The following is a 12,523-nucleotide window of genomic DNA, read 5'->3' on the forward strand; positions in this document are numbered from 1 at the left end:
AGCTATGTAGGGGCATACTGTCTTTATCAAGTCAGGAAAACTTCAAGGGCTGGGTCCGATCCTACATATACAAACAATTTTGTCATTTCAAAAATTACAGCACTGAGCACAATGCCGTGCACATAGTAGGTGCTCAATAAACTTCTACTGAATGAATAATGTGGGACTAGAGGAGTGCCATTTCTGGGTAGGAAAGGCAGCGGTGTTGCCATCACGTCTCTGTTCTCAACATATCTCATCCTTGGGAGCTCCAACTTTATGAGGGAGAGAAGGTGGCTAGCCAGACCTGATCTCTATTCTTTGGGACTAGCTAGGTGGTTTTTTTTCTTTTCTTTTCTTTTTTTTCATTCTTTTTTTAGCAGGAATAAATCAAGTGAGAATAAATCAGCAGTTTTGAAGATTCAAGGCAGAGAGTTTATTATTATTCTGATTCTCAGTGGAGGAAGAAACTCCTCCAACATTATATATACAACTTGATGTTTAATAGGTATTTTTGAATCAGCTGAAATATAATCATGCATATCTGTTTGAAATCCAGCTCTTTAGTACTCTCACTTACCCATGATATAGTAAATGTGTCTTCGCTCATTTCCTTTAGTTTAGGCACTAAAACTCTAGTGGTTATTTAAGGCGAGCTATTTTATCCCTTAGTCTCTGTCTATTTGTTGTTACTATGTACCATACCACTAACAATCTCAACAATCTGGTTTTGAAGTCCTTGCCAAATAAGCTATACTAGTAAGTTAGAAGGAGGAATTGCTATCAGTAGTACCTAGAGAGCAGGCCTAGCCTGACTACAATAAAGGGGAAGAGAAACTTAAAAATTTTAACTCAAAGCACAGTAATCCTATGGATACTATTTAATGTCGGGATAAATATTAAATGTTCAATACAGTAGGACACTATGTATCTTATAACACAGGACATATACAGTGAAGTATATAAACCATAAGTCATTAAAAAAATACACAAGGTAACTGTTTAGTGTTACCTGTTGAAGAAACAGGAGCAAGTACATGGCTTTTAGATAAGTCCAAATGGTGCTCCTGGAGGGTATGCTCAGGTATACTTACGTACCCAGGAAACTTAACCTTCCAAACCAGTTTATATACCAAGTGCTTTAACTGTGAGATTTAGTTTTGATGCAATATATGAGTTACTGTATGTAAATACATAACTTGATTTATATACAGAATTCCTCCCTACTGAAAGAGGTTATTCTGAGGCTTGTTTTATTTTTTAAAATTTCTTTTTACCAATATGAATAATACCATTTAGGGATCATTAATGGTCTTTCTCTATAGTAATATGGGATAACCCTTTAACTTATCACTGTAGTTGTTGCTTTGGTGATTCTAATGTTGTTACTTCCTAGGCTGCATGAAGCTGTCTTTTTGAAAAATTAACTTTTTCACTGTTACACTTTTTTACACTTAGTGTAAAACAAACTCAATTCTAAAAAGCAACAACAGTTTTCCACTCCCTGGGGGCAACCACTTTCAACTCTGCTGATCTCACATTACTTACCTCCATCTCATTAAATAACTTGCCTTATTTTGCCATGTGTTGGTTTTTCTATCTTAGGGGTATCATCTGTTGACTTTCTGGTGTGGAAATTGAAAATTTAGCTCTTTTTCACCATCCTGCTATTCCCACGGACCACTTTAAGGTTCTAAAATAGTTATGATTTAGGTTAGCTCCGTAGTTTTTACCTTACGGCTTTTTATAACTAGGCCATGGGGTATACTGTTGCTACTTTGTTTTATCCCTGCATAACTTTTTTGGAGGGAGTTTTTTCATTGTTTTTTTTTGTATTTGTCACTAATTTCTCCCCAAGCTCTCATTCATTTGTTTCAAGTTTCTTTTAATATGCTCAGACTCATTGGGTATGTCTTAGAGATGTCTTGTTTTGGTATGTACAAGTTTGATTTATTCTTTACGTTTGTTACACATCTCTTTAGTTGGTATATCCTTTCACTGTCATGTTATGTATGGTAATGTGATTTCTTTCTTGTTTTGTCACCTCTAACTGCCTCCCTGAGAAAGTGTGTGGGAGATAAATTTCTTGAGATCTTGCATGTCTCACATCACAGTTAACAGGTTGGCTAGGTACAGAGTTCCAGGATGTGAAAACTTTTCCTTAGAATTACTTTGAAGGCATTGGCCCATTGTGTTCTCTCTTCTAAATGCTGAGAAATGCAATGCTGTTCTAACTTTTTTGCATGAGTCCATTCCCTCTCACTTCCACCCCCAGACCTCTTAGGGTCTTCTCTGTATGTAATGTTTCGAATTTTCCCGATGATGTGTCTTAAAGTGGCTCATCCATTGTGCTGGGTACTTTAAACTTTTAAGTCTGGAAAGTCAAGTTCTTTAGTTCTGAGAAATATCCTTGAGTTATTTGTGGATTTCCCCTAATTCTCTTTCTCTTTCTGAAAAATAAGCTATTTGGATGCTGGACTTCCTGGACTAATCACCCAATATTCTTATTCTGTTTTCCATCTATATGCTTTGTTCTCGAAGATTCCTTAAAAAATATTTTTTGCAATCTGTCTATGTAGTTTCCCTATTTTCTGCTATCACATTTTTTAATGTCCAAGAAGTGTTTTTCTGTTTTGTTGAATTTTCCTTTGTTTTGACATCTTTCATATTAAAGGCCTTTACAAATTCTTAGTTGTCTGCTCTTTTTAAGAGTGGGACCCTAGCCCAGTGGTGTGGCTCAGTGGTTGAACATGAACCTAGGAACCAGGTCACGGTTTGATTCCCAGTCAGGGCACATGCCTGGGTTGTAGGCTCAAGTCCCCATTTGGGGTGTGCGGAGGCAGCCAGTCAGTGATTCTCTCATCATAGATGTTTCTCTCCCTTCCTCTATGAAATCAATAAAAACATTTTAAAAAGAAAAAAAAAAGAGTGGGACCCTAAAACAGATTGGAAGGTCTGTTTGGGGAAAGGAGTCCGGCTTATTGAATGTGGGCCTCACTCCTGTGATCTGGCTGGAAATCCCTGATATTGGCATCTTTAGATCTTTTTATATAGGAAACCTTCCCTTGAGAAGGCTTGTAAATCCTCCAAGGATATAAGGCAGGCTGCCATATTTCTAAGTGGGGAAAGAAGGCTTTTGAGCAAGCATGTCAGACGTGCAGCCAGTAAACTTCTTTGCATGAACTGACACTTAATCCCTTTGTTTTCAGTAAGATACCCAAGCCTTTAACTGCCTGATGCTCTCCAGCTCAGATACCATGTAGTTACCCTCTCAAGTCCTGTACCAGCTTTGGGACAAAGTGAGAGGATCCAAGGGTCTATTTGCTTCTTACCTCGTCTTTCAACCTACCCTCTATAGCCCCACCTTCACCTACATTTCAGTTACCTGGTGTCACTAACTCAACTTGAGCCTTTTGGAAGTTCTGTGATGTAAATCAGGTTGCTTTTCTGCTTTCCCATTGTTGGCTCTAGGATCCATCTTTGTTTTATCTAAAGACTTTCCACCTGCCAAAATCTCGTTTCTCATACTCTCTTCTTGTGCCTTTTAAAGATTTACTATTTTAGTAAGGTTTCAAAAGGCAACAGAGGCTATTGTGTGCAGTCATTCTCCCACGGGGCTGTCTTTAACTGTATTCTACCTGAAACGGGGGTGCCCCCCCCCCTTTTTTTTAGGCTAGTTCCACACACACACACACACACACACACACACACAGACACTGAGCAGGCCCTCTTCCTTTCTCCATAGCCTTTGTCCTGCAGCACACAGTGCACAAATTAGAGAAAATGTAGTAAAAGATGTGGAAGCTTTATTACAGGAAGCCTAACCCGTGAAGTCATGGTTAAAAACGTCTCAAATAGGCATTTTGAAACGCTCTGGTGTTGTTTTAAAGCAGATGTGTGCGTTTTTAAACGTGGAATTTATTGGCCCGACTGGTGTGTCTCCGTGGCTGAGGGTCGACCGATGCACCGGGAGGTCCGCCAGTTCGAGGCCCAGTCAGGAGGGCATACGCCAGGGAGCTGGCTGGGTCCCCTGGCCCCGGCGGGGAGTGTGCAGGAGGCCGCTGGCCCATGTTTCTCGTGGATGTTTCTCAAATCGATAAGAACCTACTTTTTAAAATATTAAAATACGGGTTTAAAAATGTATTGGGGTGACATTGGTTAACTGCATTTTTGTGTAACATTTTATACTTATTTTACTCCATTACCAGTAACACAATCGAGCTACGATCAATGTACGTGGCCGATTTAAGAACTGGAGAATTTAATGGAGATGACACTGCCTGTGCCTCGAGTTCCCGGTCACGTATTGCCAAGGGGGAGTACCTACTGGAGTGTCCCGTGTTATTTTATCCTAAAGCAGGCGCATTTCCCCAGAATTTACTTCCCTCCTTAAACGGGTCACTTACAATGTGCTTTGTGCAATGAGGCAGAACGGCGTGTTTGCGCCACCTACCTGCCTGCGCCTCCCACGCTCCCAAGGAGAAGGCGGTGGGACTGAGCGACACGGAGGCTCTTCCTGCAAACGGCGGGGCCCAGGTGCTGCAGGTGCTGCCGAGGAGCCCATTCAGGCCGCACGGGGCACAGGGCCATCCTCTCCCTCCGACGGCAGGTCTCGTCCGAGGCCTCCTCTGCCAGGGACCGGGGGGGCCAGGCTCTGAGGCCCCCGCCGTCTCCTTCGTCCTTCCCAGCCCCGTTCTCGGGGTCTGCGCCTCACTTCCAAGTGACCGGACCGGACAGGTCGCCGGGCAGATACTCGGAGGCGCAGAGCCGGCGTCGTGGCGCCCACGGGTGGAACCCCAGCCTCGCGCACGTCCGTCTCCCGGGTCTCCGGCGCCGCCAGCACCTCCCGACTCACAATAGCCCGGGCGCAGCTGACACCCGTGGGGCTGCCGCGCCGGCCTCCCGGAGCCGCCCAGCTGCCAAACTTCGCGAACCGGAAAGCGCGCCTCCGCGCTTTACGGCAAGGGCGCGCGCGTTTGCGACAGTGTGACGCGCTCCAGTTTTGGCGGGAAAAGCGCTGCATTTGGATTCCTGCGGTGGCGGGCAGAGGACGGCCTGGTGAGAAGGGCGGCGGGTGGGGTAGGCAGGGAGTCTGCAGAGGGGTTTCGGGGTCCGCAAGAGCTAGGAGAGCACGGCGAGGGGTTCGGAGAGACTCCCGCGGAGGGGCGGCCCCAAAGGGCGGAGGAGGGTGGCACGGGGCGCCGGAGGCAGAGGGACTGCAGAGACCTCCCGTTGCTAGTCTGCGTGCCTCCCGGCCCTGCCTTCCGCCCCTCGGGGCAGTTTGGCCCCGCCCCGGGCTCCACCCGGCCCGGGGGACCCTGTGGGGTGGGGAGGAGCGGCCGCGGTGATCATGATTATCTTTCCCCCTCCCCTGACCCCTCTTACCCCTTCTCTACACCCACCGCGAGGCATTGTCCCCCGACTCCATCGCAACTGCTACAGTTCCTCCGCGGACGAGGGGCCGACCCTGCGCATCCGCTGGGCGTGGGGATGGGGATTTACAGGATCGGACGCCAGGATTTGGGAGACTGGCCTGTGGTTTAGACGGGGGTAGGATCTGGGTGATGGGGTGTCAGGGGAAAGAAGAGCTGTTATTTATGTGGAGGACTCCTGGCCGACGCGGAGCTCAGCGACCTCACCCCCCTCTTTTCTGGGTCCCGCCCCTTGCAGCCGCGGTGCGCAGCGGAGCCATGGCCGTGCCCTTCGTGGAAGACTGGGACCTGGTGCAGACGCTGGGGGAGGGTGCCTACGGAGAGTGAGTCCGCGTCCTCGCCCCCTGCTTTCCCGCTTGCTTTGCCCCCTCTGTCTGGTTTGAGCCCCTGGGCGTCGTTTTGGAGTTATTTTAACACAGCGGGGCCTTAGGAAACGGACCTCTGCCTGTGAAATCCAGGACTTCTGGGGAACGGAAGTTGTGCGATCTTTTGTAAGCACTTTGTTTACTTTGACATTGACTTTGTCCAGCGCCGAGGTCCGTTTCTCCTGCCTCCGCTTCCTTCTTGAGCTTTAGGCATCGTGTTTTCAATGAACAAATGAACGGACTCTGGAGCCAGGCCGCCTGGTGTCAGATCATCAGCCTGTCACATACCGATCATTGTTTTGTTCTTAGGCGAGCTGCTGCTTCTTAAGCCTCATCGCAGCGTCTGTATATGTTGGTGTTAGAGAAGGAGGAAGGGAGTGAGAGAGAGGAAGAGAGATCCATGTGTGGGGGAAACCTGTGCCCCGACCAGGGGCTGACCCTGCACCCTTTTGGTGTAGGGAGCGATGCTCCCGCCAACTGAGCCACCCGGCCGGGGCCGCGAGCTTCTTGATACTGTTGCTGCCTCTGTTTCCTTAGCTGTAAGATGGCAATCATGGTACTGACCCCATCGGTGCTGAGAACAGTTACCGCGGGATTGGTAAATGTTAGGTGATGTTATTACAGTTAAATGAATAGAGCATGTGTATATGGAATGTGGCCTAGAATGGTTATCCCACTTTAGTTCATTTTCTCAAGCATTTATTGAATGACTTTTGGTTCAATAGCATAATGACTTCTTTGGTGCATTGTCTGTTGTACCTCATATTTCAGAAAGGAGGAGTATCTTTTGAGAACATGGCAGAAACCATCCCCATGGTTTCTCCTTGGTGGATACATTTATAAAAGTGCAATAATTCTGGATGGGTCGTGTTTAATCTTTTTTGAAGTTTTAAAATAAATAGAATTCAGGCGCCTGGAATGTTACAATCTTTCTTTTTTAGGGTTCAGCTTGCTGTGAATAGAAGAACTGAAGAAGCAGTTGCAGTGAAGATAGTAGACATGAAGCGTGCCATAGACTGTCCAGACAATATTAAGAAAGAGATCTGTATCAATAAAATGTTAAATCATGAGAATGTAGTGAAATTCTATGGTCACAGGAGAGAAGGCAATATCCAATATCTATTTCTGGAGTATTGCAGTGGAGGAGAACTTTTTGATCGAATCGGTATGGAAAGGATTTAAGATAATTATTCTCCTAAATAAGTTTCTAGATTTCTTTCTTGAACTTGGGTCTGCTATGTGGTCATTGTCCATTAGGAATTGCTTATGCAGCAGAGAAATTGGAATAAGTTGTTTTGTTTTTGCAACTTATATTAACACATGAAAGCATAAAAGTCATCAAAACTTTTTTCCCAAGTTGTATAAGTGATTTGGTTGGTATTGTTGTTTCGTAAGTTTTAAGAATGATAAAGTGTAGTCTCATTGTATATATTTAGAAATCCAGAATGATAGCATGTTACTATGTTTCTCCTTTTTAAAAAAAATATGTTTTATTGATTTTTTTACAGAGAGGAAGGGAGAGGGATAGAGAGTTAGAACATTGATGAGAGAGAAACATCAATCAGCTGCCTCCTGCACCCCCCCCACCCCCCCACTAGGGTTGTGCCCGCAACCAAGATACATGCTCTTGACCGGAATCGAACCTGGGACCCTTGAGTCCACAGGTTGACGCTCTATCTACTGAGCCAACCAGTTAGGGCAGTATGTTTCTTCTTTTTGTGTTCAAGTGAAATAATGTAGAATTTTCTAGGATTGCTTTTATACAACACTGAGAAGTACATAAAATATATTCTGTGGTTTATTATTTAAAGCTATGGTATGGACAGTTAAAATTGATTATTAGAATCACAAGTACTTATCTTAGGAGAGAGTTGAGTGTAAGAGAAATCATGAGTTAATAAGGGAGATCAAGATATAAAGAAGATGACTGACAATAGAATACATCTTAAAACTGTTCCTAAAGAAACATCACAGGCATTCATGACTTTGTTCTGTGAGAGGTTATCTGAAGTTTAAATCTGTTGTTAAATATTTAGTGAAATTAGCTTAGTTTTGCCCAAGCCTCCACTTTGGCAATTACACTTGAGGAGTGGAAAAATCTTGGCATGACATTTTGATGAAATTAGGGGAGAATTTGAAAGACCAAATAAATAGTGGTTAATATAAGATAAACGGGGACTTTCAAGGTTGTTATTATATGTGTTAGTGGACTCCAGAGTCTTTTTGATTGTTAGCATGGGATTCTGTTTGCTAAAGTACAATCACAAATGTTTTACCTTAGAATTAAGAGGTTATGGGGTTGATTCCTGATTACATTTACCTGGTAAACTAACTTTCATCATGAATTCTTATAGAGCCAGACATAGGCATGCCTGAACAAGATGCTCAGAGGTTCTTCCATCAACTCATGGCAGGGGTGGTAGGTACAGTTGACTCTAACTTTACTTAAAATTAGTGTGAGTGAAGTAAGTTACTGAACTCTAATATTCTTCCCTCTGCTTTCTTAGACTTATCTGCATGATATTGGAATAACTCACAGGGATATTAAGCCAGAAAATCTCCTATTGGATGAAAGGGGTAAGTTTAGCATTTTGTGATTGCTACCTAAATTATTTTAATACCAGCCATACAAGGCTATTTGAAGGCTTTTGCATTATTGAAATTTCAGGGAATAACAAAACAAAATCCAAGGATATACAAAGGTTATCCATTAGTATTTTCAGTGATTACTACTTACAAGTAACTTGGGACTCAATGTCATTGGTTTATTAAGATTGTCATATATAGATATTAACAGGTAATTACACTAGCTACCTTCCAACTCAAATACAGGTAAACATCATCAATGGCTTACATCAGCCGTATCCGGCCCGTTTGAAATGAATAAAACTAAAAAAAAAAAAAGACCGTACCCTTTTATGTAATGATGTTTACTTTGAATTTATATTAGTTCACACAAACACTCCATCCATGCTTTTGTTCCGGCCCTCCGGTCCAGTTTAAGAACCCATTGTGGCCCTCGAGTCAAAAAGTTTGCCTACCCCTGGCTTACATGCTATATTGTAGATGTAATTGATTTTTAAAGAATTATTCCCCTATTTTGGGACAGTTGTTTTTGTAGCTTTTAAAACAAATAAAACAGTGATGACTGTTCTATAAATTTGTGCACAAACCCAATATAAAAATTGGGTCATATAATGAATATTTTTTTTGACACTTGCCTTTTTTTTTTTTTTTTAACTTATACCCAATTCTGTGTCAGTACATATAGCTATACCTTTATTTAAAAACAATTACTTATATAGTTTTGTTGTGTACGTGTATTATAAGATTTAGTCATTTCTTTATTGATGGACATTTAAGTTACTTACAAATAAAATGAATATCCTTAAGTTTCTGTGTTTGAGGTAGTATTTCTATGGATATAGTCCTAGAAATAGAAATTACTAGTTCAAAGAGGGTGTGAATATTTCAGATTTTAACATCTTTTGCCAGATTGTCCTCTAAAGGTTGAAAATAGGTAATATTCCCTAATTCCTAAGACTAGATTTGATTCCTTTGCCATAAGATTTTGTAATCTACACTAATAAAAGAGAAAAATGGTAATTGGCGTATGGCGATACCTTTTTCATTGGCTAATCAGGGCTATATGCAAATTAACTGCCAACTAAGATTGGCAGTTAACTGCCAACTAAGATTGGCAGTTAACTGCCAACAAGATGGTGGCTAATTTGCATATGTAGGCACAATGCAGGGAGGCGAAAGGGAAAGCAGGAAGAAGCCCCCTGCCACTGACAGTGATCTGAAACCCAGGGGGGAGCTAAGAGCTGGGGGGCAGGGCAAAGGCGGCCCTGGGATAGCAGGAAGTAGGGGTGGAGCCAGCAATGGGAGCTGGGCACGGTCGAAGCTGGCAGTCCCAGGAGCTAGGGGTCCCTTGCCTGGGCCTAAAGCGAAGCCCACGATCGCGGTGCCCCCCGCTGCCACTGCATGTCCCTGCTGCCTGGGCCGGACGCCTAGGCCAGAGGCGTTAGGCCTGGGCAGGGGCGGAGCCTGCAACCGCGGGGAGCTGGGGGTCCCCCGCCCAGACCTGACACCTCTGCCAGAGGCCTCAGGCCTGGTCAAGGGGCCGATCCGGTGACTGGTGATCGGAGGGTGATGAGGGTCAACTCCTCTGGCCGAGGCATCAGGCCTGGGTGGGGGGCGGAGCCGGGGATTTGGGGGATATGATGGTCCCCTTGCCCAGGCCTGAAGCCTGGGTCAGAGGCGTCAGGCTTGGGCGGGGGGTGGAGCAAGCGATCAGAGGGAGATGGGGGTTCCCTGCCCAGGCATGATTCCTGGGCCAGAGGCCTCAGGCCTGGGCGGGGGCCAGAGCCAGTGATCGGGGGGAGATGGGGGTCCCCTGTCCAAGCACACCTCTGGCGGAGGCGTCAGGCCTGGGCAAGGGGCCGATCAGGCGATCGGAGGGTGATGGGGGTCAACGCCTGAGGGCTCCCAGTATGTGAGAGGGGGCAGGCTGGGCTGAGGGACACTCTCCCTCCCACACACACACCCAGTGCACGAATTTCGTGCACCGGGCCCCTAGTGTCCTATATTTTCATAACCTTTGCAACAGTTGTCTTTTGTTAGCCTTCTCCAGTAATTTATCTAACTACATTGGCTAGCACAGTGTCATTTTGTTACGGTAGGCATTCACCAAGTATAAGTTAAATTGAGTTTTACCTGCAGTTTATATGTGTGGAAGATGGGAGGTTAGAGTAGAAATTTGCTTTTCTGGTTTGTTTTTTTTAGAGTTCCTCCCCCTTTTCTAAACGTAGCCACTTTGACAAGTAGTTCTGGTGGTTTGTGTATCTTTAGTTTTGGTGTGTCTTTACAGGGAAATTTTCTACCAGCCGACAGGCTTTGCCTGCTGCTGGGAAAGTTGTACCTAATACATTATTGATGTCTCCTCCTGCCTGCTGCACAACCCAATAAAGGGCCAGGCTCTGCTTTAAGCCTAAGTCTCCAGTACCCTTTCCAGAAGGGCAGGCCCTTCTGACTTCAGTATCTTTCTTTAACCTGTTTGTGTATCAATATTTCTCTTTTTTAAAAAAATATATTTCTCTTGAATGAGCAGAAAGGATGAGTTCTTTCACTGATTTTTGCTGGATGATGATGTCTTTTATTTTTCTTTTTAAAAATTTCTTTGTTGCCTCGTTTTAAGGCAGAGAAGTTCTACAAACCTTGGGTGACACCAGTGATTTTCCAATAAAGCTTTATTTAAGTATATCTACTTACAAAACATTTTTATCCAGTGCCATCTCTTTTTCCTTTGGTTTAGATAACCTCAAAATCTCCGACTTCGGGCTGGCAACAGTGTTTCGGCATAATAACCGTGAGCGTTTATTGAACAAGATGTGTGGTACTTTACCTTATGTTGCTCCAGAACTTCTAAAGAGAAAAGAATTCCATGCAGAACCAGTTGACGTTTGGTCCTGTGGAATAGTACTTACTGCAATGTTGGCTGGGGGTAAGAGCTGTTTAATCATGATAAAACTCGTCTCCTGTGGAAAGACAGATTTGTTATTCCAAAATTAATGAAATAAGCCAAGGGCATCCATATTTATATGACAGGATTTTAATAGTAAATTATTTATAATTAAGTTGGAACTTTTAATCCCAAAGCTTTTTAAAAATGAGGTATGTATAGGCTATTAAACGAAATGCAACAGTAGCTCTCGCTTTTAAGATTCATGTGAATACTTTTAGAAAGAGTAGGGCAGGAAGTTTCAGCTCATCTATCTTTGAGTGCTTCTGAAATTTTTGTGAGCTGGTATTCTTAGTTTGAAAACGATTGACGTAACTAGGAGGAAATGGATTTGTATTGTTAATTATTTTCCCTGGAATCTTTACTGCATAATGATATGAACACTCAAGAAACTTGTTTCTTTTTTAGAATTGCCATGGGACCAGCCCAGTGACAGTTGCCAGGAATATTCTGATTGGAAAGATAAAAAAACATACCTCAACCCTTGGAAAAAAATTGATTCTGCTCCCCTAGGTAACTGATTGAAAGTACTGATTTCTTGGATAATGAAGTGTAGTGCTGTTTGATTATTTTTTCTTACATTTTCTTTTTAACTTTTAAGTTATCATATAAGTAATCTATAATCCTTGTAAATAAATATAAAAATGATTTAAAAATTTTTAACAACTGATTTCAGAGAGAGAGAGCGAGAGAGAGAGAGAGAGAGAGAAACATCAATGATGAGGGAGAATCATTGATCGACTGCCTCCTGCAAGCCCTACACTGGGGATCGAGTTGCAACCTGGGCGTGGTTCCCTGACCTGGTTCATAGGTCAACACTCAACCACTGAGCCACACTGGCCAGGCAATAAAAATTTTTTAAAAACCAGTCCTATAATCCCTGAGAAATAGCTTATTTTAATATTTTGATATATGCTTCTATACTTCGTTGCAAAATATATGTATTTATGTGTGTTTTTACAAAAAATGAGATTACACTACGTACACACAATATTTTGTAATCTTTTTTGTGGGTGTGTGTTAATGCTTTGTGAACTTTTCCTATGATTACAATTATAGGCCTACGTCATTGTTTATAAAGACTCTGAAGGTGTTCTACTATATGGACATTCCTTACTCATCCGGTTCACTTTTTTAGAGATCTAGATTTTTTTCTAATTTCTTCCTGTTATGAAAGAGAGACAATGATCATCCATATAATTAAATCTTTGCACATACCTATA

The 12,523-nt window shown here is 43.2% G+C and overlaps 1 protein-coding gene across 1 annotated transcript in view; it reads left to right on the plus strand.

Annotated features, from left to right (window-relative positions):
- Positions 1-5,654: 5,654 nt before the first annotated feature.
- CHEK1 (checkpoint kinase 1) overlaps positions 5,655-12,523 on the plus strand; it is a 29,567-nt gene continuing 22,698 nt past the window's right edge. The window contains exons 1-6 of the mRNA XM_081113647.1: positions 5,655-5,734; positions 6,718-6,941; positions 8,131-8,195; positions 8,284-8,353; positions 11,094-11,282; positions 11,709-11,813. Of these exons, the coding sequence (XP_080969773.1) occupies positions 5,670-5,734; positions 6,718-6,941; positions 8,131-8,195; positions 8,284-8,353; positions 11,094-11,282; positions 11,709-11,813 (718 nt within the window). The 5' untranslated portion in view covers positions 5,655-5,669. The remainder of the gene's footprint in view (positions 5,735-6,717; positions 6,942-8,130; positions 8,196-8,283; positions 8,354-11,093; positions 11,283-11,708; positions 11,814-12,523) is intronic.

This window comes from Myotis nattereri (assembly GCF_964212035.1).
Source record: "Myotis nattereri genome assembly, chromosome: 19".
Taxonomy (NCBI): domain Eukaryota; kingdom Metazoa; phylum Chordata; class Mammalia; order Chiroptera; family Vespertilionidae; genus Myotis; species Myotis nattereri.